The sequence below is a fragment of the Protopterus annectens genome, chromosome 8.part0 (genome assembly GCF_019279795.1).
Source record: "Protopterus annectens isolate FY-2018-M chromosome 8.part0, PAN1.0, whole genome shotgun sequence".
Classification (NCBI taxonomy): domain Eukaryota; kingdom Metazoa; phylum Chordata; order Ceratodontiformes; family Protopteridae; genus Protopterus; species Protopterus annectens.
The window spans coordinates 1,339,492,248-1,339,519,053 of record NC_056741.1 but is presented as its reverse complement, the minus strand read 5'-3'; the positions used below and the strand labels follow the sequence as shown (position 1 = coordinate 1,339,519,053).

The window sequence follows — 26,806 nt, the reverse complement described above, 5'->3', positions numbered from 1 at the left end:
AGACGTGGCTGCATGACAAGATAAATGATAGTGCAATAAACTTAGAGACAGAAAACATACACTGTGTGGAAAGGCTAGAGGAGGTGGAGTCTGCATCTATGTTAACAAAAAATGGTGCAGCAATTGTGAAATCCTACTGTCAAACTGCTGTGAGAACTTAGAGTTCCTGTCCATTAAATGTAGCCCAGTTTACTTGCCCTCGGAGCTGAATGGGGTCAGTGTAACAGTGGTGTATATCCCACCTAGTGCTAATACCACTGAGGCTCTAAATAAACTATGCAATCACATGGGTGAGCTGCAGAGCAAATACCCTGACTTGGTACATGTGGCGCCTGGTGACTTTAATAAAGCAGATCTGAAAGAAGTACTCCTACACTACCATCAGTATGTGGGTATTCCTACAAGGGGTGATAATATCCTGGACAATGTGTACATAAACTTAAAGAAAGCTTATAAGGCAGTGCAACTGCCACAAATGGGAAATTCTGACCATTATACCATCTTGCTATCACCAGCTTACAAACCTGCACGGTAAGAGAGAAACCCACAAAGAAAGAAATCAGGGTATGTGCCGAGGGGGCTATGGAGGCCCCTCCAAGACTACTTTGTAAGAACCAACTGGGATATGTTCAAGGAGGCAGCCTCAGTGAATCAGCATCTGAACATTCATGAATACACTGAGGTAGTGATGGCATACATTTCAAACTGTGTTGATGCGGTAACAAATACCAAGAGTATCACTATTAGAGCTAACCAGAAGCCATGGCTCACCCCTAAGTTTTATAAGCTTCTGAATGAGAGAAACACAGCTTACAGGGCTAAGGACAAAGCAGCCCTAAGTGTAGCAAGAGGTAATCTGGGGGGGGGGGGTATGAAGGAGGCTAAGAGGAAGTATGGCAGAAAGGTACAGAGCCACTTTAAAGACATGAAGGATGCAAGGAGACTATGGCAAGGCCTACAGGAGATCACTGACTACAAAATCAGATCAGCACAGTGTGAGGACAGCATCAAATTCCTGGACAGTTTGAACATCTTCTTTGGTAGATATGAGGAAAGAAACAACAGGTTGGCACTAAAGCAGTGTTGAGAAGGATGCAATACACAGCCTTTGCACAGAGGAGGTAAGAAGAGAGCTAAGGAGAATGAACCCAATGAAGGCTGCTGACCCAGACAACATATGGGCAAGGTGTTAAAAGGCTGTGCTCATCAACTATGCACAGTGCTCAAGGAAGTATTTAACACCTCTCTTACCATGGCAAAAGTACCCTCATGCTACAAAGAAACTAACATCATCCCACTACCTAAGAAAACCACTCCCTACAGCCCTAACAACTACAGACCAGTTGCTCTGACATCCACTGTTATGAAATGTTTTGAGCAGCTGATCAAAAAGCATCTTTCATCATACCTCCTGATTTTGACCATCTGTAGTTTGCGTACAGAGCTAACCAATCCATGGCCGATGCTATATCAGTAGCATTACGCATCTCCCCTTGAGGATTTAGAGGGCAAAGACAACTATGTGAGGATGTTGTTCATAGATTTCAGCTCTGCATTTAATATTGTGGTACCAGTGCAGCTGATAGAAAAACTGGCACATTTAGGAATCAGTAAACATCTCTATAACTGTATCCTGGACTTCCTGATTGAGAGGCTACAGAGGATGTGCTCAGATAAGAACACATCACAGTGCATCACGATTAACACTGGGGTTAAACAGGGATGTGCTCTCAGCCCACTGTTATTCACCATCCTGATGACCCACAACTGCAATGCTAAGCACAAGTCCAACCGTTTCATCATTTGCTGATGACACCACAGTAGTGGAGCTCATCACAAACGAGGATGAAAGGGCATACAGAGAGGAGGTGGCATCTCTGTTCAGTTGCTGCGAGGGGAACAACCTTGACCTGAATGTAACCAAGGCCAAAGAGATTATCATCAACTTCAGGAAAAGGAGAAAAAAACACCCAGTGCTCAGGATCAATGGTGAAAGTATGGAGAGGGTTAAGAGTATGAGATTCCTGGGTGTACACATATCAGAGGACCTCTCGTGGTCAGGGAAACACCAGCCAACTGGTCAGGAAAGCTCACCAATGCCTCCACTTTTTAAGAAGGCTGGAAAAACGCTAAGCTTCTTCTATAGAAGTGCAATAGAGAGCACCCTCACCTGCAGTGTGGTTGGAAGCTGCACAGTTACAGAAAGGAAAGCGCTACAAAGAGTGGTGAGAGTTGCAGAGAAGGTAACAGTTTCCAGTCTTCCATTGATACAAAATCTTTATTCTGCAACAAACACCCAAAAGGCCACCAAAATAATACAGGGCACATGCATCCTGCGCATTGACTGTTTAAGCATCTGGAACTAGGCAGGAGATATCGCAGCATCCACTGCAGGACTACAAATACAGTAACAGTTTCTAATGCACAACATTTTGTCTAAATGACAATAAAGTTTACTTTGACTTTGACATGCAACATCTTATTATCAAAGATTGATTAAAGTAAAATAAATTCACACACACTGCTGTAGAATAAAATAAATGAATAATGGAATATAATAATCTTGAGTGGTAAATATGTTTAAAAATGTGTTTAAAAACACAAAAAGACAGTATACAGGTAGAACAAAATAATAAATATTAATTTGGTTACTGTAAAAATAAACAATAGAAATGCAGTGTGTATTACAAAATGAATAATTTTGAATAATTTTAAGGAGTAGGCTATAAAACACAGTTAAAATTAATATTGAAGAAAGATAAAAAATTATAAATTGTCATGAAATAGATATGGTCATAACTTGGCTGCCCTCATTTTTAAGAATGGAACAATAGATAGGTTGTCATTTATACGTGGATGGGAGATGGCATTGAATTTTAATTGCCAATATAACCCCTTGTACTCTATCTGTGTTTCCCATGTCCCGTGTTTAGGATCTTGGGCAATGATATCAAGAATCCCAAATAAAAAAGTATTAAAATTTACGAGTGGTGGAATGTTTATATAATGCTTTATTAATATTTTGTCCTTCAGTATCATAAGAATGTTCATATATTCACCTCCTTAGTTGCCACTTGGTTTTTCCAATATAAAAGGCAGGGAAAGTACCACATATTGCTATGTATATTAAGCCACTGTTGTTACAATTACCATATTTTAAAAGCAATTTATGTTTCCCAACATCTTACAATTGTATTTCACAATCCTCTAAAATATATTTACATTGTCCACACATTCCACATTTACGTGTTCCTTTTTTATCAGAGTTGTTACAGTTATTACTTGACTTTTCTAATATCTTTTTAAAAATTGGTAAAGTCTTGTAAACAGAATGGGGGGACTCACCAAATAACTAAATATTTGTTTCCCCTAAAAACAGTCCAATTTTTTGTCAGTAAATCCTTATCCTTTTCCATACCTGTACTATAAGGGATGAAGAAGGCTTTTTTGAAATCCTTTTTATTTACTAATGGGTGCCCAAGAATGGGTATATATTTACCCCCTTGATAATTTCTACTTTGATAGGTTTAACAAAAAGTAAAATGTACCCCCGTTCTAAAAACATATTTTCTAAAATATCTATTTCTTTAATGAAGTGTTCCTTTTTAGAGGTCTTTCTGGTAACCCTTACAAATTGTCCCTGCATCAGGTTCCTCTGATAATGTAAAGGATGAGAGCTATCAAAACGGAGGTATGTATTGGAAAAGGCGGGTTTCCTGTAAATGACTGATTCAAAATTGGTGCCTTCTTTATAAATGGTTACATCTAAATAATGAATGTGTTCCAGAAGATAAGCATATGTAAATGTTAAAAAAATCAGTGGTACTATTGATGTAATCTATAAATTCATGGATTTATTTCATTGTGGTTTTCTTTTGGGCCAGTCTACCAGTTTGGTTGGATTCCTTTTTTGCATTTTGGATGAATGGATAGGGGAAAGTATATTCTATTATTTCCAAAACCTACTGAAAAAAATTCTTTCTAATAAATCAGCATTACTGTTAAGTTTTATTAACCAGTTATTATTTCAAGTCACATGACAACGATTCAAAATTCCTACAGCCAAAGTTGCACGAGTGAGTACATCCCTTGAATATTGTCCAGATTAAGTTGCCCTTTGCAAACCTGTGGTTTCTAAGTTTGTTTTAATATTCTTTATAACCAAGGCACCTTAATGACTATTTCTTTCTAGTGAAATATATCTAGATCTTCAGAATTATCCTTTTTGATTGAAATGCTATTCTACAAGTGAGACATTACCTCTGTGCTTCTTGTTGTCTATGTCCTCATCTTTACTGACTGCTGCCTCTTCTTTTTCTCCATTCCCCCTTTTGCACACATCATTCTGGCATTACTCCGAGTCTTTGCCAAAGGTTTTGAGGCATGTGCCATAAAAGCTTTTTAGTTTTTTATGGCATTGCACTGACTAAGACATGCCTGCCTGTGTGAAAACAACATGTAATCATTATTATTTAGTTTCCTTTTTTATTATTTTAAATAATAATTAAGTTTATAAGGTTTTACTAGTTCATTTTATTATATTTATTATTGTATAAAAACTCTTTAATATTTCTGTTTTTTTGCGAGAAGGTAAGATATATGGGTTTAGTTTCACTTGTACAAAGAAGACTGGTGAAGGTCAGGAAAGAGAAATGGAAGAGGGTGGGAATAGTGGGTGAAGATGAAGGCTTATCTTTGACACGACATTCCTATCTCCCAAAGAAAACAACCTTCAAAGTGAATTATCCCATCATGGTTCCCTCACCTACCATCAACATCCTAGTCAACCCCACAACCCTGCCCATAGCCTTGCATCTTTATCAAACGTATCTTCTCATTGAAGACATTTTCTTCATAGGATCATAGGAAGTTACTAGACAATTGGTCCTGAGGCTCTTACAAGCCCAGCCAAGAATTTAGCCCATGTTCTGACAAGTCAGCACCCAATGCCCCTGTGCAGCAGGGACACAGGTGGATTCCCAGGGGTGTATTTTCTGTTCCCCATCCAGTTATTCAGGTAGTGCTTAAAATGGATTAATGAGGTACTCTGCTTGACATGGGGAGGGAGTGTATTCCACAGAAGGGGGAGTCTCTGGGACACAAATCTGTCTCGCAAACAAGTCCTATTTATGTCACAGATCAGGTTGAGGTTGCGTGTGTGGGTTACTTGAGTGGAGCTTGACTTGTAGATATGCAGCATTCCCATCAAGGTGGGTTCTCAGATTGCTTTGTATGCCAGACAGAGGTCACCTCTGATGAGTCTGTATGAGACTGAGTAGAGGGACAGGGCTTTTAGTTTAGCCTATATGCGTAGGGTAGATATTTGAGGCCCTGGATTCTCCTGGTGAGGAACCTCTGTGGTCTCTCCAGCTGCTGCATGTGCTTTGTGAAGTACATGCTGAAAGGGGAATTGCACTCAATAATGAGTCTTATAAGGGAAGAATACAGGGATGTTATGACCTCCTTGTCCCTGGATGAGATACTCTTACTAATGAGTTGGGCCATGTAGAAAGCTTTCTGTACAATGGAGGCAATATGGTGGTCAAAAGTCAGTTTGCTATCAACCTGGGTACCCAAGTCCCTCATGACTGACTGCATGGTTAGAACCTTGTTATTAATGTGATTAATGTGGTAATTTATAAATCTATCTTGGAGATGTGTTCTTTATCTCTCTATCTATCTATCTATCTATCTATCTATCTATCTATCTATCTATCTATCTATCATGCTTATTTAGTTATTTTTCTATTTACCAGGAAATTCTGACTGGGGTTTATCCCATTTTCAGTGGGAGCCCATGGAGAAAAGGTCCACGTATTAGGCAAGCACATTTAAAGACAAAATGTGCTTACAACACATTCATATTATCATGCACACTCACCAGCTGTTTCTGCTGGAGATACTATTAATACATACTGCTGTACTCTTATGTAATTCTGTAATGTTATAATCATGTGGTTAGTAGGCTCCAAATTCTTTTATCATACTGCATCACAGTTCTTTGGTTCTTGTTTTTATGCACATGTCCAAATAAGCAAAGTTCCCCACAGTATGTAACAGTAATTAACAGGAATGTAGATACTTGGACATGTTTATTAGCATCATGACTTTTTGCTTTAGTGGCATGACAATACCAGTATTTAGGAAGTATATACTTAAGAACTGCTGGTCTTGTCTTTTGGCTTTTCCCGGTTAGGGGTCGCCACAGCAGAACTCCGGTCCGCTAATGATTGGCAGTGAATTTTTACAGTGCCGAGATGCCAGCCTGATGCCCACCCTTCAAAGAAGGCACACCCATTCACGCAAGCACCTACCTGCATGTCTTTAAATGTCACTCGACTGTGGGGAGGATATGTAGACTCCACACAGAAGGTGCTCCAGCCAAGAGTCGAACTTAAGAACTACTGGTATTCTGCTTAAATAGCACATTTGTTGAACCGCACACTTCCCCTACTTAACATGCATAAGGATGGGAACCTGTTTCCTCTGACAACCTTTCTTATGGTCTGTTCCTATTTCTCTCCAGGAAATATATCCATTTAGCTTTCTTATAATGTCACAGCCCTAAAAAGGTTATCCACAAAATAGCAGCTGCCCTCTGTCTGTATAACATATGTTGTAAACACCGTGACATAATTGCAATGCTTTTAATGCTGCCTTCAGCTGGATGTTAAGCAAGGTCTTGACCTTTTTTGCCATGTGAATTATCATGTTGGCTGACCTTTAATCTCCTCTTGTGATGTCATATGTCTTGAGAGCAAGATGGCCACCATCTACATTTACACCATGGTCTGTGACGTAATTTTTAACATAGAAAATTAATATAAGCACCAAATACAAGTAGAAAAAATAGTAACTTCTTAAATGTAATACTACTAAAGCACCAGCATACACCCTAATTCACTGAAAAATGACCAGCTGACATGCTACATTACCAGTCTCATTCAAGTTTTCAGTACATGAGTCCCATGCAGTGGAAAAACAAAGGGAAGGGAAGAAGGGGGCTACATAATCAGGATTTATAAGGTATGACATAAGATGGAGGCCCTGTCTGAACTAGAGTTTTTGAGATATGACACAATCAATCACCTTAATAACTTTTGTCAAAAAACCTGCAAAGTTAGAACCCCTAGCTCGACACTTCATAGACGCCATCTGAAGCCCCAGTACATATGCAAACAATTCACTAAATATTAAAATTCAAAATAAAATTCTGGAAATGAGTACTATACATTGAACTCATAACATCTCTTCAGATTGTTTTGTAATTTATTATGCACTTTTCTTTTCTTTTTCATTTTATGTTACAACTGTGGTAGGAAACATTGCAGACAAATCTTTGCCAAGTATTCCCAGGAAAGCAAAGAAACAAACCTTGTAGTCAATAATCTTGGCACTGAAGGTTTTTTTAACACCAGAACTTGGTTACATTCATTAGTTGACTGATTGATGGGTAAAGTGCGTAACTGTGGATAGGTCTGCTCACTTCACCAGATCTTGTCGGAAAGAGCCTTGCCTAACCAAATGATCCCACCTGGTTATATTTCATCAAGACTCAGATGTCTTCTTCTGCTTAGGTCTGTCTCCTCTGAGGCCTCATGGATAGCTGTCTCCTCACTACACTCTAAGTCCTGATTCTACTTGCTGGGCCTATCTACTACCGCTCTTCTTTACTTCCCTGCAGGAGGCGGGGAGACTAGGACCATGCAGTCTGTTCTCAACCCTCCCTTAGTCCAGATAACATCTGCAAGAAATGAATTGCAAATGACCCATGGTTTGCTTGTCCATCACCTTCTATAAGTAATATTACAGCAAACAGTATTAGATGTGCAAGAAAACTTTTTTATGTCTTCACAGAATGTGAGCAAAACATTATAGTACTTTTGTACTGAAAAGAAAACATGGGATTGGAAAATATAATTTATGCTATCATTGTACTATAGATGAAGTTAGACAACTATCATTGTCTTAATCTTAATGCATACAGCTGTTAACATTTTTCATGCAAGCAGACTCATATTAGTTTGTGTATGCATGTGCACACACTGATAAAAATGTTATTTTTGTATACATAGTAATGTTTTAACTTATAATAACACCAGTATTTATTTATTTTTTAGTGCATGAAGCTCAAGAGAACAACAGTAAGTGTTTATCAACATTTTTCTAATTACCTGTATCTCATTTAATTAACTGTCTTTTGCTGTACAACTCTTGAGTAAAATCAGAAGACATCTGTGTTCATTAATATGTATATATATATATATATATATATATATATATATATATATATATATATATATAGGTAGAACCATATATATATATAATATGCACATGTGTACATCCACTTCAAGGAGGAATGAGACAAACATGCACATATTTTTCCTTTGCCTAGGTTTACAGTGTATTGTTTATTTAATATTTAATGCTTAAAGGAAATGCACAAACGCTTGTCTCTAGGAGCATTAAATGGGTAGAGTTGTACAGGGCTGTGGATTTGACAGATATAATCAACATGACTTATATAATGGAATATTATAAAAGATCATGGATAAATGTTTGTATCCTTTTAAAAGACAGTGGAATATTGTTGTTCAAAGTATCCCGACATTTGAAGGATCACTCACACATTACAACCAAAATGAAACACTCCACTTTAGATGTCATATTTCTGGCTGTTGTCCTACCATCTTAGTCATGTATTATTTATTTATTTATTTATTGACATTTGATTACTGGCAAAGTCCGAGTGGGTAGGAGCCCAGTTTCCACAGAGGCCTGGGGAGAAAAGTTAAAAAGTATTACAAAACATTTTAAGAATAATAATTTTACAGTCTTTAAGATAATACAGCAAATGAACACAGTTTAAATAATTATACCAAATTAGACATGATGTGAAAATATTCATTAAGAATAGATACAAGTTATATGACAATAATTTACTAGTTAGAAAATTTCTAGCCAGTTTATAGAGGAAGTAAAGGTAAGTTAGTACAATACAAACAAGAACTGCAATACGAAGTGAGAGAAAAGCAGGCTTATGGTATATTTAGAGAGGCAGAAGAGAGAAATTGATAGAAGTAAGGAAGTGAGTGAAGAAGGTAGAATAAGGAGATGTGAGGTATGAAAAGCTATTTGTCAACATTTAGGGATTTAAGTTATCCTGGTGTTGAGCAAGAAGAGAGACAGATTTTGGCTAGGAAGTCTTTTAGAATGACTCTGAAAGATGGGAGAGCGGGTATTGATCTGATAGATAGGGAAAAAGATTCCCAGGCCTTAGCAACATGGTAGAAGTACAGACAATGCCCAGCAGATTTGATAGGTCTGTAGACAAACAGAAGTTTTTGGTCATTGGATAGTAATGACCAATTAGGAACATAGATGTGTAGAATGCTATTTAGTGCTGGGCAAGCACATGTCTTCTGGATAATTTTATAGGTGGTAAGAAGATGTGTATATGTTACTTGATGGGGTAGGTCTAACCCATTTGGGCTTTAAAGTGCTATACACTGGTGGGCTCTGAAAGGGGTATTTGCTGTAAATTTAGCAACTTTGTTATAGCATTGTTCAAGTTATCATTTTTGTGATGCCTGCAGGTTAGTTCGGATGGGAGCATCATAAAGAAGTGTGGGGAAGAAATAAGTATTGACAATTGTAGCTTTAGTTACATGAGTGAGAAAATTTTTGGCTATAAAGCATCCATAGTTTTTGATGAATTTTTTCTATGGAATTTTGTATATGCAGTTGAATTTAAGATTATCATCCACTATCATCCCTAATAATTTTCTATGAGGTGACTTCAATGATTGCATTATCAGGAGAGAGGACTTTAAATTAGGGTTGCCACCCCTCCGTTTTTTTTCTGGACTATCCGGAAATCAAACTGATTCTCCGATAGTCCAGAAAACACTGTACAAACTCGATATTCTGTTTCAAACAGGAAACAGACTATTGGAGTTTGTAAATCGGCTGATTTACTATGCTTTTTTTACAAAAAAGCATAGTAAATCAGCCAAAAGCAGGCAGCAGGAACAAAAAAAGAGGGCGTCCCTTGTCACGTGATGTCATTGTGACATCGCAAAATGGGCGGAGTGTGGGCGGGAGGGGGTGGGGCAAGTGGGTGTTACTGGTGACACGAGGGGTGTGGCTTTACTCCAGTTTTAGCCACAATGAAAGGTGGCAACCCTACTTCAAAATTTTCATGGGAGAGGGATTTGAAGAAAACAAGTAGTAGTTTTTTTATTTTTAGGGTTCAGCATGAGTTGTGAGTTACTAAGCTATATTTCAGTTGCTGTTAAAGCTTCCTGAGTAATTGGTAGGAGGCATGTCACATTGTCGTAAGTGCAAATGAGTATAAAGTTATCTGCATACTGTATTAGGGAGGCCTATTCTGTGGATATGTGGAAGAGTATTGGTGAGAATGTTACAGAGAAGGGGACCAAAAATAGAGTCTTGTGGTACACCGGTGGTGACTGCAGGTATAGAGAGAGGGTGGAGTGCCATTTTACTGATTGATGCCTTTTGAATAGGTAGCTTTTGAACAATAGTAGGGTAGGCTGAAAAAGACCTAGTGAGGATATTTGAAATAGAAATTTGCAGTGGCAAACTGTTGAAGGCTTTAGACAAGTCTAGAAATAAGGCAACTAGTTTGCCATTATCTCTAGCTTTATTGATAGTATCTGTATAGGTTAGAAGTGCAGTGTTATTATTATGGGAAGGATGGAATCCATGGTTGAATTTATGGCTGGAATGCAATATTTCTTTAATGGCTTTCCAGAATTTTTAGGATTGTGTTTACTATTATTCTGAAAGTTATTATATTATTTCTTTTGTCTTTGTTAATTTGCTTTTTAATATGATTGGAATGCATTCTAAAGTTTTCAAGATATTATCCTGCATTAGCGTTCTACTGTTTTTGGATAGCCAAATTGCATTATTTGTTTTTAGTCTCTTCCTTCTAGGAGGTGCAAGGCTATTTAGGATATTCAGGAAAGTTATATTGAATTCAAGTCTTATTTAAGGGGATTATTTTTAGAAAGTTCTAATTAATGGATGATAGGTTAGTAATGAACATTTCTGGGTTAAACTTGGAAAGGCTGCATGTTGTTTTATAAAGTGGATGTGTGAGATGTCTGGTTGTTTAGACTGGGAGCTGATGAGGTGGTATATTTGCTGGGGCACGATACTAGCATCCAGTCTAATAGGGAATTTGATGGGGCTATTAATTAGTTGTCTGAAACCAAACAAGTTCATGCTAGATGTAGGGGAATTAGAGTTTACGTCCAACAAACTGACATTCACATCACCTAATAATATTATTTATTGTGGAATTGTTATGGACATCCAGTGCAGGATATCTTCCAGTATAGCTGTATTGTTGCCTGGAGGGATGTAATCCAGGCATGTAGCTCAGCAATTTTATTTCTTTACGAGTCTAACATTTATGGCGGCAAAAGTTAAATTACTGGGGTTGGGGGTTGACCATTGTAGGGTCAGAGTAGTTTGTGGAAGAGAATTATCTTAATGATCATTATGATAGGTGGGGCAAGGATTAGGGTGAATGTCCCCTTCTAGAAGTATTTTAGTATATTGGGAATTACTGATACTTGTTTTTTGGAAAGTATTTTTCCATCAATTTTGTTTTGGTTTGAGCTGAAATGAAGTTAATCAGTCTGTATTTGGAGTAAAGATGAGGGGCTTCATTAAATAGGTTTGATATAATATGTGGAGAGTGTAGGGAGGAAGTCTGACTAGGTGGTTGGGACAGAGGTGCAGAGGTATGGAGAGCTATTAGAGAGTCATGGTAGGATGAAAGACCCCCCCCCCCCATTAGAAGGAGAACAATGGAGGATAAGCTGAGAAGCAGCTTGATTAAGTAAAGAGATCTGTATGTTATAGTTGTTAGTTAGTGGAGAAATATGGATCAAGAAGGTAAAAGTTACAGGGTAGAAGGATATTTAGTGATGGTGGAGTCTGAAAGCTGAAAGAGGTTAGGCAGGCCAGAAGTATTTTCTATGAAGGAAAAGAGTTAAGTTGTCCTAGCATTGTCTCTGGAATGTAAAGAATGGGGGAGTTAAAAGGTAAGAGTTTGAAAATGTAGGTAAATAGGAAGAAGTGAGGGTTTATTTGGGAAAAGTAGAAGATACAGTGTTAGGGGAGGGTGTGACTATGAATGTATATACAGCAAAGCAGGACAGGAGGGAGAAAGGTAGTTGGAAATGGTGCTAAAAGATGAAATGGAAGTTGTTAATTGGGTAAAAAGAAACAGGAACATTTGCACAAGAGTAGTAAGGTTGTTTGGGAGGGGTATAGAACAGGAGGCACAAGTGTAATGTGTGCAGGTAGTATAATTATAACAGAGTAATTAGTTTATAACCAAAACAGAGCATTAGCAGACAGGTACCAAGTAGGACAGGTTTTCTTTCATTTTGTGAATGCAGAAGCGTGTTAGCCAGGAAGATAAAGTAAATGGCATGTACATTGTAATCTACTGGTCAAGAGACAGGACAGTCGCCAACTTAATAAATGGTCCTTACATTGCAAGGACAACTCTGTCAGAGGACAGATGTTAAATTCTAATTTCTCACACAGGCAGGCACGTATTTGACTAGATAACATTAATACACAGCAAGGTTCTTCAAGTTAATTGTGCTTACATTGTACAAAGACAAAATTCTCAATGAAAATGTTTGGGAGATGGGCCTTGTAGCAGGGCTTCAGTACAATCTTGGTCAAATGTAATGACCACAGGCTCTGAAAGGAAGGAAAACAGAAAAAAAAGTCTACAAAACTGTCATATTATATTGAGGTAATAAAGTCAATACTTATTATAAAAAATGCTACTTATATATTAAGTATGTTTTATGGTCTCTTGATAAAGAAAGTGATGTCATGTTTGTAAAAGATTTTTTCAGATCCACAGATTTACTAATCTGGAACAACATAAAAACATTCTTTAAGGCAATGTGAGTATTTTGAGCCCCTGGCACATAGAAAGTCCTTCCTTGACATCTACTGAAGGGATAATTCCTTTCTAAAATTAAATGATGTAAAAGATGAGAGATCAGAGAAGCCCCATTCCTAGTGTATTAACTGAGCACAGTTCACTTGTTCCATGTTTGATTAAAATAAAAAATACTTTGAAATGGTATACTATAGGATATACTGTCAGATCATAGGTTACAGAACCCACTTAATGTCTGTTCCTACATAAAGGCAACGTTTCTCACATCAACTAGAGTACACCCATTAGCATTTTAAATCCTGTTACCTTATTTGCATTATCTATATCCATGCTTAATGGGTACTTTAGTTGTAGAAATTTCTTGTAAGATTTAAGTTTGACCTCTAGTACCATATGGAATGAGTAAATAATACTGTTTTAAACAAAGAAGAATATAACCAAAATGAAAAATACTGAAAAATGCTAATTACTCACACTTTCACACAGTCACACTCATACACCACCCACACCATTGCACTGTCTAGAACTAAGCTAGTGTGTCTAAAACATGTGGGCTCTCGACAATGTCCTTATAGCTCCTTTGAGGTCACAACATTCTTCTTTCCCAGGCCCGAGGCAGTCATGCCTTCTTAGTCCTTCTGCTCCTTCAGCATGGTGTCATTTCTCTGTGCTGTGGACACTTCCAGACTTGCAGTAGAGAGGCATCCAGTTCACCTCCCACCAAGACAAGTACAGTCATCTTCCCTGCCTTGTTGTCAAGCAGGCAAGTTGCATTTGAAAACAGGCTGCCTGGGCCATAGTTAGGACTTCATCCCTCTATGCCACTAGAGTGGCACTCCACGGTGTTTTTTTTTTCTAGTTCAGATAATTATTCACATGAGGACACATACCTTCCAGCATCCTCCTAGTTATGATAACTATTACTGTTGGGGCACATATCCCGCAGTATTCTTCTCCTCATCATCATCATCACCATCAACTGCCCTTTTTGCCATGTTTCTCCATGGGATTAGGGTGTTTCATAAAATTTTGCCACCTCTATCAATTCAGTGGCACTCTCCTACCTTCTCCGATAGTCATGCCTGACTGTCTCAGCTCTTTTCTCTTGCAATCCATCCCTTTCTTGGCTGGACATCCTTATTTACTCTAGCCTCCATCCTGTCTCTCGCAAACCTTCTGCTTTACTGCACATGTGATTGAACCACTGTAATATGTCCTCTTTAACCTTCTCTGTAATTGAAGCTACTTTGGCTTCTGCTCTGAGGTCATCATTCTTCCTCTGTCCTGCAGTATGCTTCTTACCAGCCATCTCAGGCACTTCATGTGCATCATCTGCAGCTTCCTCAACTGCCCTGCCTTCACTGCACAGGTTTCTGCACCACACAGAAGTACTAGTTGCACTGTGGTGTTGTGCAACTTACTTTGCAGTTTCTTTGACATTCATACCACTCCTGACATTCTATGCCTGGGACAGATTCAGAAATAATCAGGGACACTTTTAAAATATTAGTACTCTTAATTTGAGATATTAAAGGAATGTGAATTAATATATATTTTCTGAAGTAAAATAAGTCTATATTACTCTCATTATATCAGTATTTATCAAGTGTAATTCACCATCTTTTCTCCAAAAGTCACAGATTTTAGGATGGACTAAGGGGGACAGAGCTGAAATTTAAATCAGAAGCAGGGACAGATGAAAGGTATGTTTTTACACCATAATAGTATAAGAAGAGATCAGGTGGTAAACTAATTTCAGCCATCATTTGACAAATAATTATTCTTAGCCAGTAAAAATAATTAAATGCATGGGGAGCAAAACAAAACCAACCTGGTTCTTAAAGATGATGTGCAGCCAGTTTTTACACATACATTCAGTCTTTCTTTTTTATCTGGGATGACAGGATGGCTTCCTACTCTGCAAATCAATTTACCTCGTATTGCATTGTTTCATTTTACTGTTATTTCATGCTTGCAAATGTTGGCCCTCCACTGCCTTAAGATGGCAGTACTTCTGTTTTTTTTAAATATCATGATAATGTTGAACACAGCCTGAGTGCAGTATGTGTTTTTTATTAATGGGGCAGGTTTTGCATCAACATGCATTTTCCACACAAAATGAATTATAAATTATAAAACTGATTTCTAGCATCAGTGTCTGAGTGTAATCCTCAGTGATTTACCAGAAAATCAAACGTTTTATGAGAGATGGACATGATAAAATGAGGAGAAATCATGGGCATTCTGAAAAATCATGGCCAAATCAAAAATAATATTCAGTAACATTAAGGAAAATCAGACACATTTGAGCATGCTTGTGTGACAGTGAAACAGAAGCAGCCTTAACATTTGCTTCCACATAAAAGGAACACAGAATGCATATGTGTCTGAAGATTATCCAACAATGTGTAACTAACCTAAAAATTGAAAATTCGACAAAAATACAAGTAAGACTACCCCAGTCTGAAAATCTTCTCTCAGCATGCCTTTCTCCCTGTTGCTGACTTGATATTGGACTCTGCTGACCCCTTCATGATGTCAGCACATCTGCAAGGTTGCAAAACTTTCTATGGCATAATCAGTGAGGGCGGAGACTGTTATGACTATGGAAGTCATTTCTGGAAGATATTTTCCTTGAAAAGAAAAATGAGAATGCAAACATAAATGACAGAAAAACAGCCAAGGCAAGCATCTGCTGTGGAAATGTTTTTTTTCAGAACAGATATGGTACTTTGATTTTTGTCAGATTGCACGTGATCTTTAAAGTTGTTTTTACAGATAATGACGTTTATTAGATGAATAGTAAATTAACTGAAGCATCTGAACTACAGTTGCTGCAGCAGTAGGTAATAAATGGTTTACTGGTTCATTCCGGGATAAATTACATTTTCTATGTGTTTAAAATTAGCCTTTTAGAATTGTACCTTTTATCAAGTTCTAAGAAGTCACTAGCAAGCTGGCTTCTGATTTTGGTTAATTTCATCATAGGATGCACACAATATGACCCCATCAACCAAACTGAAATTAACCTTACCACAGTTTATAGAGACATCCTATTTTTCTAAAACCATACAGTAATATAAGATTGCTGGAATGGTATGGACCATAGCATTCTGTGCAATAATGTCTGATTGTTAGAATGGTATGATACATAAAGTATTTTGGTGAGAAGCATAAAGCTGTGTTTGTAGCATGTTTTCCATGCTTGTATAACTGCAGACAGTCCAGCCAATGCATTGCAATTCTATTGCATCAACATTTATTTACTGATTAATTTCAGATTTGCCTAATTACAAAGGGTACAGTGAGCTATGCATTATTTCTAGGCATGATCTAGGGAAAGGAAATGTGGCTTTTTTATATTATTTCTAATAAGGCTGGTGGCACTATATTGGAATATTGCATTGATGATTACTTTGGCAGTTGTGAAATGTCAGCCATCTTGAATGAGGGTACATGGGGAAAAATGAAATTAAGCTGAAATTATTAAATTAGTCTCTGTCACCTGTTTTATCTAATTATGGATCTCCAGAGCGTATCCTAGACCTCAGTGGATGCAAAGCAGGAAAAACTAATGTAGTCTATCACTATCAGTTGTGGGACTAGGCCCCTTAATGGTCTCCTGGACTAATAACAACCTATGAACCTATGAATCTTTCACAGGACACACACACACACACACACACACACACACACACACACACACACACACACACACACACACACACACACACACACACATACTCATGCAGCCATTGCAAATTAGACAATCATAAATTCACTTAGAGAATGTTTTTGAAATGTGGGAGGAAACTGGAGCACTTGGCAAACCCTTACACAAAGTATATTTCCAGAACCACTCCCCCAACAGTGGTAAACAACTTTCCCCCTACACAAAGTAATTTCTTAGTTCTGTATCCACTGGAATCACAGTTCTTGTGAAAACCAAAGTCAGTCTTCCATGTGATAAAAGAGTGCTTACAGTCCTGGGTTATTCCATCTGGAACCAGATCTCTAGTGAACTATTCCAGATTGCTACACTTTGAAATACAAATAACATGTCTATCTTATTGAACAAGCCAGGTACCTATAACAAAATATTGTATAACTCTAGAAATAATTATTATAATTGACAGCATACAATCTGTCAGCAGTCACAGGTAAGTAGCAGTATAATTATTTAACAAATGTTTAGTTATTTCATATCCTCCTTTTCTCCATATTCATTAATGACCTACCCAAAGTTAAACCAGATGCAACTTCTGTACAGTATGCAGATGACTCTACACTCATCTGCACTGCCTCCACTCCCACAGATTTACATTCCCTATCCCAAATCACTTTCAACAAAGTAGAAAACTGGCTCAATAATTGTTATCTCCTACTGAACCCAAACAAAACCAAACTACTACTTTTCTCCCCCTCCCGTAAGCTAATGTTACCATTAATCACAGTCTATTCCAACAACGGCACCATAATCACTTCCGAACCTTGCACTAAACTACTAGGGGTAATCATTGATAATAACCTGACGTACGATGCCCATGTAGATAAAACCATAAAAACAGTAAACAAAAAATAGGTTCCATGTATAGGATTAAGAAATTCTTAACCCCATCTGCCAGAACTGCAACAGCTCGCATGCATCTTCTTTCAACCCTTCTCTATGCCTCACCCATCCTCACAAATCTAACCAAATCAAACCTTAACAAAATCACTAGCTGCTATAACAATATAGCTAGATTTGCCACAGGCTCAGCCTACAGAACCCACCACTGTCAAAATCTTCACAAATTAGGCTGGCTTGAACTATCCAGTCAGATTTATTATAACCAACTCATAATGATTCATAAAATCCTAAATCAACCTACCAGTACCCCCATTCTAATATTATTACACCCTACAGCAGCCTATCATCCCTCCGTTCATCCAACAAACTGATAGTACAAACCACCAAAGCCAACAACTCGGCTGGAGATTCATTGTTTTCTAACTCTGCTGGAAAAAAATGGAGCTCACTTCCAGCTGAACTAACTCCTTGCACCAATTTAAAATAGCCCTAAAAATGTTCATGAACACTGACTGGCTCTGCTCATGTCCAAACCCTGACTAACCCAATCACAATTCAGAATAAGTAAAATAAACTCAGCCATGACCAGTCTATACCCTGACTAACCTATTTCATACCAGGACAAAGGTAACCCAAACATAGCTCACAGAGGTATACACTCCTAATATCTTCTCTCCCCACCCTCTCAACACACAATTCCCTCAACCATTACATCTCTTTTATCCCATCATCAGGAAGAGAACTAACTTTTCTGCCCACAATAAATTCCTTCCTTCCTACCTACCTCCATTCGATTAACTATCATCCTTACCTTCTATCTGTAATTCATTTTCTTTATTGTACACTGCTCAGACATGTTATTATTACTTCTGTATACCTAATCCAGCTACCAACAATGACAGTTTTTGTCTAAATGATTATTTCTATCTACATGTAACCTTGACTATTACCTGTCACTGATGTTATTAAATGTTTGCAAACTTTTATGTATCTGCAATTTTGACTATTACCTGTCACTGATGTTGTGAAATATTTACAGACTTCTCTGTTACTACAATTTGTAATGTAAATTAATTTCAATGTGGAGATTTTCTCCCCAGGCCTCCGCTGAAAATGGATATGTATTCAGTCTGACTTTCCCAGTTAACAAATATAAAATAAATAAATAAAATAATTTCATAGAATAACTATGCAAATGATTTTATCAGACCACTACTAAGTCTCATACAATGTCTACTGATATTCTAATTCTAAGTTCTGCATAAATAAATAAGTACTAGAGAATCACAATTTTTGTTTTACTAGAGTTACATTTTGTGGTTTCCACAAAGTTCATAGGATCAGAGGTATGTACTATGCTAACGACCACTGGAGACTTTTTAAGCCTAGCCATGCATCCTAAATCTTTGACGAGTTCTGATACCCTTAATAAGTGTAAGTAGGGGCTTGGGAAATGAAACATTTACAAGCAGGGGGACTGGTAGATGAACCATTTACAGGCTTCATGTGTCTGTTAGAGACATAGGTGCCAAACCAAGGATGAATTTTCTGTTCTCCATCTAATTGTCCAAGCTACATTTGAATTGGGTTAGGTAAGAACTCTGCTTCACATGGATGGGGAGCCTTTGCCAGAGAAAGGGTAGTCTCTGGTACACATACCTCTCTCTCTCCAGCAGGTCTTATTTATATCACAGGCAAGGTTTAGGTGTTTACTAGGTTAATGACAGAACAAGGGCATTTTTAAGCCTAGCCATGCATCCCAAATCTCTGACAAATTGGAACTGAATTTGCCTGCCAGCAGGTTTGCTATATCTTCTGGCTCAGTACAAGTGGTTCCATTAACACTGAGCTCTGCACACAATTATGTACTTCCTTTGAGGTTGCAGACATAGATAAAGAATGGCTTGTGGTTGCCCTTGGCCGGTGAGTCCAAAGTTACTTCAAATTTGCTTTAGTACACTTTATTTGTCCTCTGAGTTGTTTGTCTAGTTTAATGGGAGCAGTTTTATCCTGCTGGGTTCTATACCTCCTATTTTTGCAATGATTTTTTTCCTTCTGTTAAAAAGCCTATTGATGTGATTCCACCAGGTTTAGTTCTGTACTTATTCCTGGTGGGTACAGCTGCCTTTGTGCAGCTATTAACATGTTTGCATTGGATTTCTGTGAACAGTTCTGCTTAGGTGGCAGTATTCTCAGGGTTTAGGGGCACTTGAAATTTTGCCAGGTTATCACTTTATAGTAGGAAGTTATCTTTAGAGTAGTTCCTGAACATTCCAGGGGTAGCTGGTATTCCAGGTTTTATTACTACTACAAAAGAGTCCATTTTGTGGTCTGAGCTCACCAGACAGGGCATTACAGTAGGGGGTGTGCAGCCCTCTCCCATAATAGCGAGGACCAGATTCAGTATGTTTACTCCTCTGGTCACCATATTGACAATGTGGCCCAAGGAGTTTGTTTTTACAAAATCCAGGAATCTCTGTGCCTTCATTTGTCAAGTCATATAAAAATTAATTGTGGGGTAATTAAATCTGCTCATAAACATGGTATTGGGTTGGATGATGAGTGGTTCTAGTAAGTTTAAATATGAGTTATGGGTTTCCTGGGTCATAGAGGGAAACCTATAGCTTGGAAGGAAGTGGTATGGGATTTTGGCTATGGTGATTTGAATGTATAGCTTTACACTACTGGGGTGCTCTCAGTGGCTTTAAACTATGTCTCAGTGACTGCAAAGACATCAGCATTCTCTAGGGCGAGAACAGCTTGTAGGAAGTAAAGTATTCTGCTTAACTGCTAGCACTGAGCAGTAACGCCTTTAGATTTTCTGAGTTTTGATTTGCAATGTTGGAAATATTTTAGTCTTGCTTTGCCTAAAAAAGGCAGTATGAGGGAGGACAATGTTTTAGTTAATATTCAAAAGCCTAGAGGGGAGAGGTACAGGCCACAGCATGGCAAAATAGTGTGGTCCGTTGACCATCTCCTTCCACTCTGACAAATATTGCACTCCTTGGAATTAAACCAGAAATTAGGCCATTTATTAAATTCAGACATCCTCCCTTCATATTGTGGCATCATCCTTAGTGAAGGTACAATGCTGCCCAGTGTTAAGCTCATATCAGTATGGGACACATATTTCAAGCGCTCCATGATGTATCTCTTCATATAGACTAGGGACTTACGTGTCAGGTCATTTATACCCACATGTCCAATGACCTGAGTGCATGTGTAATATGGTGGATCCTGACCCCTGAAAAGCAAATGACAGTGACTTTCTCCTTACTCAGCCTGGTGAAAGGGACACCAGTGTGTCTCACAGTGGAGTCTCCAATGACCCAAATATTGGATTGTATGGTGGCTTGCCTTATGGGCTTAGAAATAGAGACTCCATGAGATGTGGCTGTATGTGTTGATGTGGGTATTGTTTTGGCAGAGTGCACATGGGCCTGCTGAGGGCATGTTTTATGTATGTTACATTTATGAGGTCTTTGGCGTTTTAAAAGGTTACATTTAAGTGCCTCAGCATATGTGGGTCTGTCTGTCTGTTTTGTGTATTTTGAGCTCATTATTTATCTAAAGAGTCCAAATGTACTTGTATTTTCTTGCACTTAGTGACATACAGTTTAAGTGATATTATATTTACTTTACTGTGCATTTTTAAAGTTTGGTTAAACAAAAAACTATTCTGTTGCATTTATATAGCCACCTCCCTATTACTTCATTGAAAAAGTGTTTCTGGTATCTGATTTATTGCATTCTGCCACTTTCCCTTAATGTTGCTACTGTTTTTTACATTTTCCTGCTACTTTTTGGTCAAGTGTAAGCTCTAAGAATCAGCAGTGTTACTTCAGTGGCAGGGAATTAAATTGCTACTGTATTCTGGAAGTAGGCATATTTGGCTGAATTCCTATCTATTTTTTATTGGCTTTTTTAATATTCACCATTATGATCACTGCTGCAGTAGCCTAAGCTATATGGGTTACATACTGCCAAGGCCAGTTTCCAAAGCTTCATGGCACCTTCCATATGTCCAGACCATTAGCTTGATTTCAGCTGAATAAAAGCCACGTTAGGGCACCAAGCTTGTCAGAGTTTTCCTGCCACTAAAGAGAATGCTCTTATGTGGGATTTCAAGGACTGACAGTAGGCTAATGCCATTTTGTTGATGGGCAGATAAGACCAATTTGGGGAAAAACTCCCATATTACTTTTTATCACAGAAAACTTACTTTTTCTGTAAAACATTTTTTTAAGCTAGGACAAATGTGTTAATGTACTGTCATGTGATTTTTGTGCACTTTTAAATGGGACCAGTACTTTTTTTACTTTTGTGGTAAAAAGTTGCTAAAACTAGTTTTAAACTACCTTTTCTGTGGATAAAATGTTCTTTTACTTTTTGGGGTAGTGTAAGTGTATATACTTTTTGCTGTGTTTTTCCCCTGGGGAAAATGTACTTATCTGTTTTACTGAGTAGTGCTGCTAAGCTTCCCCAGGAATCAGCTAGCATTTTTGACTTGACCATTGAACAATGCATCAGTTCCTCACTTGTACCTTCTTCCAGCCACAAAAAGAAAAAGATTGTCATACAGTCTTTATTGCTACAGCAGGCTGGGACATTGCCTCAGCCAGAGGTGGGTAACTCTGATATGGCCAAAGCCAATTCTTCAAACCACCAATTTTTCTTTGGATCCCTCTGGTGTAGTCCTTACAGCCACTATGGACTGAGGATTAGACATATCCTTTCAGCTGTGGGAGTGCCCTTAGTGGGCAAGAGAGAGCTGCTCTTGCTTATTCTGGGAGAAAGGGCAGGGGAAAATGCTTCTGCTTAGGCAGAATACTGTACCCACCCATAGGGAGGTTGCTACTGGCAACTCTGGGTCTTTTTCTTCAGAAATTCCTGCTTTAAATAAACAGAAGACTAAACATATGTCTTCTTCTTTTGTTTCAATTACTCTGGACTGGAGTAATTTATTAGGCTTAACTCATGGTTTAGTGCAGGGTCTTGACTCTTTTAAATCTGATTCAGGTAAAAAAAGATTCCTCTTATCCAGAAGAGGTTCAAGAGATTGAACCTGTGGGGAAATGGGAAGAGAGAGATAAGTTTTATCTCCACAGATTTCTGATTCAGATTCTGAGGAGAGTGTGGCATCTGATAGTCCATGTAAATGATTCTTTCGCTGAGACTATTTCTAGGATGAATCATTTTTTCAGTGGAAAAACAGTGAGGTTTCTTAATCCAACAGTGAGTTTTCTTAATCTTTCAGAAAATATTGTGATTTGGTGCAATTGGAATTTCTAAAACCTTCACATATTCCTCCAGTTCTGTCTGCATTAGAAGATGCTTTTTGCAGCCTGCAATTTCCCTGAGAGTCAACCTATTGCCCCTAGATAAGGAGATAGATTATATAAAGCTCCTTGGACTTTTAAGTTTTTATACACTAATCCCAGACCTGACCCAGGAGATATTGCTTTAGTGAATACAGGTTCTGCTAAACATTTTGTAAATACTAATCCTTCTCAAGTTTGGAGGAAAAGTGTATGCTCCTGCAATTTTAGTTTTAAAATTCTTAGCTGTCAGGCTTATATGTTAAAGTTTATATTGGGTAAGTGTGAAAGTTTGAAGAATGTTTTGGCATCAGTTTCTACCTATAAGGAGTAATCTGCACGGTGCAATTTGGTTTCTTCTATTTCCCATGTCACTTCTCATTGCTTGAAATGTGCCTATGACTCTGTGGATGCCACATCCAGGGTTGCTGCCATTGGAACTGTTTTGATAATGTTTACTTAGTTGCATTCTCAGAACTTTCCAGAGATGTCAATATTGAGATTTTGAATTCTCCCTTTGAGAGAGATGTAGTTTTTAGACCTTCTGTTGCACAAGTCATCAAAAAGTATGACAGAAAAGGAAAGCTGATTCAGGGAATCTCTCCGATTTTTTTAGCCCTCCTTCCTATTCTAAGTTTTCCAAGGGATTCTTTATTCCCTCTTCTAACTTTCACAAAAAGCAAAATAAAAGTCACAGCAAAATGCTGGTAAGTAAGCTTTTAAAAAGCAATGGCAGTGAGGTTACAAAAAGAAAATAGCAACCCCGCCCCAGATGAAAGGACAGTCCAATAATTCAGAATGACTATATGATGGACTTTGTCCTCCCACCACCCCCGGCTGTGCCTTAATCCTACCAAAAAGTCTGAATTCAGTATCTCTTTTTGGCAACAGATTGTTTCAGACAGATGGGTTCTGAAAGTAATCCATCAGGGCTACAGATAGGAGTGGAAGGCTCTCCCTCCTTCCCAGGGGATTCATCCTCATCCACCAGACCAAAATCTTTTCTTTCTTCCTTCCTGTCTTATGACGTGTTGACTCAGAGGGTAATATAAGCTGTTCCTCCTCCTCCTGTTTTAGGAAAAGCATTTTATTTAAGAATGTTTCTGGTGTCAAAGAAAGAAGATTCTTTGAGACCAGTTCTGGACCTTTCCTTCACAAAACAGTTTGTGATAATGCCCAAATTCAAAATGCTGTCACTTCACAACTTATTATCCCGTCTTCCTCATTTGAATTACTTACTGATTTTAGATTTAAAATATGCATGTCATCACATTCCTATAAATCCAGATTTCAGGTGTATTTTTAAGGTTTTGTGTGTCTGGATTACATTATCAGTTCTCTGCCTTACTCTTTGGGCTATCCACTGCTCCCAGAATGTTCATACAGTATCCAGCCCCTGTGATAGCCCACAGCATACTGCAGGATATCCACATTTTAACATATTTACACAACTTGCTTATTTTGCATATTTTTTAAAGTGTCAGGAATCTCTTTCTCTTGGGTAAAGGATCTTCTATAAGACTTGGATTCCAAGATTATATTCAAGAAGTCTTTTCTGACTCCTTTTCACAGGACTGTTTTTCTAGGGTGCCTGTTTTATATGTCAGTAAAAAGAGCCTTCCCTCCACAAGAAAAACTAGATCTGTGTTTAGATCTATTTCTGAGGTTTTTCACTCAGAATTCTGTCTGAGCAAGGAAATTCCTCAGGATTCCATGTCTTGTGGCATCTATGATTCTTATGATACCTCTTGCAATACTCCACATGAGAAAGATACACTGCTATCTGAATTCTCTATGGTCCCAGTATCAATATCCATTGGCTTTTCAAATTCCAGTTTCAGGATTTTGTAAAAAGGGAGATTATGTCATGGAAACACCAAATTTCTTAAAATTTAGGTCTCCCATTCTCCCCTTCTGCTCCAGCACAGTCACGCCCAAAAGACACCTTAGACTTTGCTTATGGTCACTGTCAATGGATATACAAATGCAGGGTCTTAGGGAAAGAAAGACAGATCAAACAGTTAGTTCTTATAAATATTCTCAACTCTCTGAATCACCTGTGGTCCCTACAACCTGTTTAGGTTTTTATGGACAACACCACAGTGATAAGGTACATAAACAAGCAAGTGGGAGCCAGATTTTACCCCTGTGTAGATTAGCAATGTTAGCATGGGATATAGGTTTACAACACAGTATCAATCCACAGGCATCTTACATCCTGTCAGAGTAAAATTATGTGGCAGACAAGCTGAGCAGGTCCGTAACAGACCCTCACAAATGGAAATTGAATTGGGGGTCTTCCAAGATTTTATCCATCTGAGTGAAACATCTCCAGTAAACCCTTTTTGTCTCCACTCTAAATAATCAACTAGCAAAATTATTTTCCAGGACTCCAGGAAAGAACACATGGAAGACAAATGTATTTTCTTTTCCTTGGTCAGGAATGTTTCTGTGTGCTTTTTCCACCCTTTCCTCTGATTTTCAGGGTACTTCTAAAGATTCAAAAAGACTCCCCAGAGATCATTGTGGTGATTCCCTTCTGGTCCAGGCAACATTGGTTCTCTCTTATTTTAGAAATGGCCAGGGCAGTTACCATAAATTTCCTGACAGACTGAATTTACTCACACAACATCAGAGGTGTTTGATACATCCTGACCCCAAGCAACAACAACTGACTGCCTGGATGATAGGGTTTCAATACCTTTTAGGCACCTTTTTCAGAGGATGTGCAGTAGGTGTTGAGGGAGGCAAGAAAGCCTAATACTTGAAAATCTTATATTAGAAAATGGAAAAGATTAAAGATTTCCTAGGTGGTGCCAACAAAAGAACCAGAACCAACTCAGGCCTAGTGTTTCTCTGGTTTTCCAATATACACATGAGTTAATATCCTATTGCCTATCCTACTCTTCAGTCAAGGTTAATTTGTCAGCATTTTCAGCACGTCTACCCATGCAACCCTTTTTCAATGCACTTCATGTCAAAATCTTTTTAAAGGGGTCATGCATAAGAAACCTCCTTGAAAACCAATGGATTCTCCTTGTGATCTTAATTTTGTGTTAGAAAAACTAAAACTTGCTCCATTTGAACCAGCTCATCAGGCTGACATGAGGCTCTTCACATATCGAGCAGTCTTACTCTTTTTCACCTCTGCAAGAAGAGTATCTGAATTGCAAACTCTTGCAATTGTTCACCTTTATCTCATTTCCACAAAGATAAGGTTTCTTTGAGAACTAATTCATCCCTGTCTTGTTTCCAGAACCTAAAAAGGATACTTTATACATTGGATGTCTATAGACAACTCTGGTAGTATCCTGACAGAGCAAAAATTGTCAAAACTTCTGATCATTTGTCCATTTCTTGTGTAGGTAAAAAGAAAGGACAACCTGTGTCAATGCATAGTATTTCCAAGTGGTCGTCTCAGGCCATTACCTCTTCTTATTCTTGTCACAAAAAACTTTTCCATGCAGGGCCAAGGCTTACTCTACCAGGGCCTTGGCTTCAGCTATAGCATTTTGGAAAGTGTTGAATTCTAGAGGTATTCTAAAAGCAGCAACTTGGTCCTCTTTTACAAGATATTAGAGGTTCATAGGTTCATAGTTTGGTACTAGGCTATCAGCCCTAGGGCCTATGCAAGCCTAGCCATAACAATTCCCTGGATATTTCTTCCTACAATATTTACTTCTCTGGACCCCTGTCTAGCAGGGTGACTGACATAATCCCCGGGGTGAATTTCCTATCTCCTATCCAGTCGTCAAGGTTCCTTTTGAAGAGGGCCAAGGAGGCGCTCTGCTTGACATTTATGGGTAGTCTATTCCAGAGTATGGGGAGTCTCTGGGTCAGGAACCTATCCCTCCAGCATGTTTTGTTCATTGTGATGACAAGGTTTAGATCCCTGGAGCGTGTGGCTCTGAGGCATTGGGATTTCTTTAAGTGGAGCATGTCCAACAGCTCAGG

The 26,806-nt window shown here is 38.2% G+C and overlaps 1 protein-coding gene across 1 annotated transcript in view; it reads left to right on the top strand.

The window, feature by feature from the left end:
* Positions 1-26,806, top strand: part of LOC122808479 (platelet endothelial cell adhesion molecule-like) — a 458,604-nt gene that overhangs the window by 112,521 nt on the left and 319,277 nt on the right. Inside the window, exon 2 of the mRNA XM_044079436.1 lies at positions 8,121-8,144. Coding sequence (XP_043935371.1) covers positions 8,121-8,144 — 24 coding nt within the window. The remainder of the gene's footprint in view (positions 1-8,120; positions 8,145-26,806) is intronic.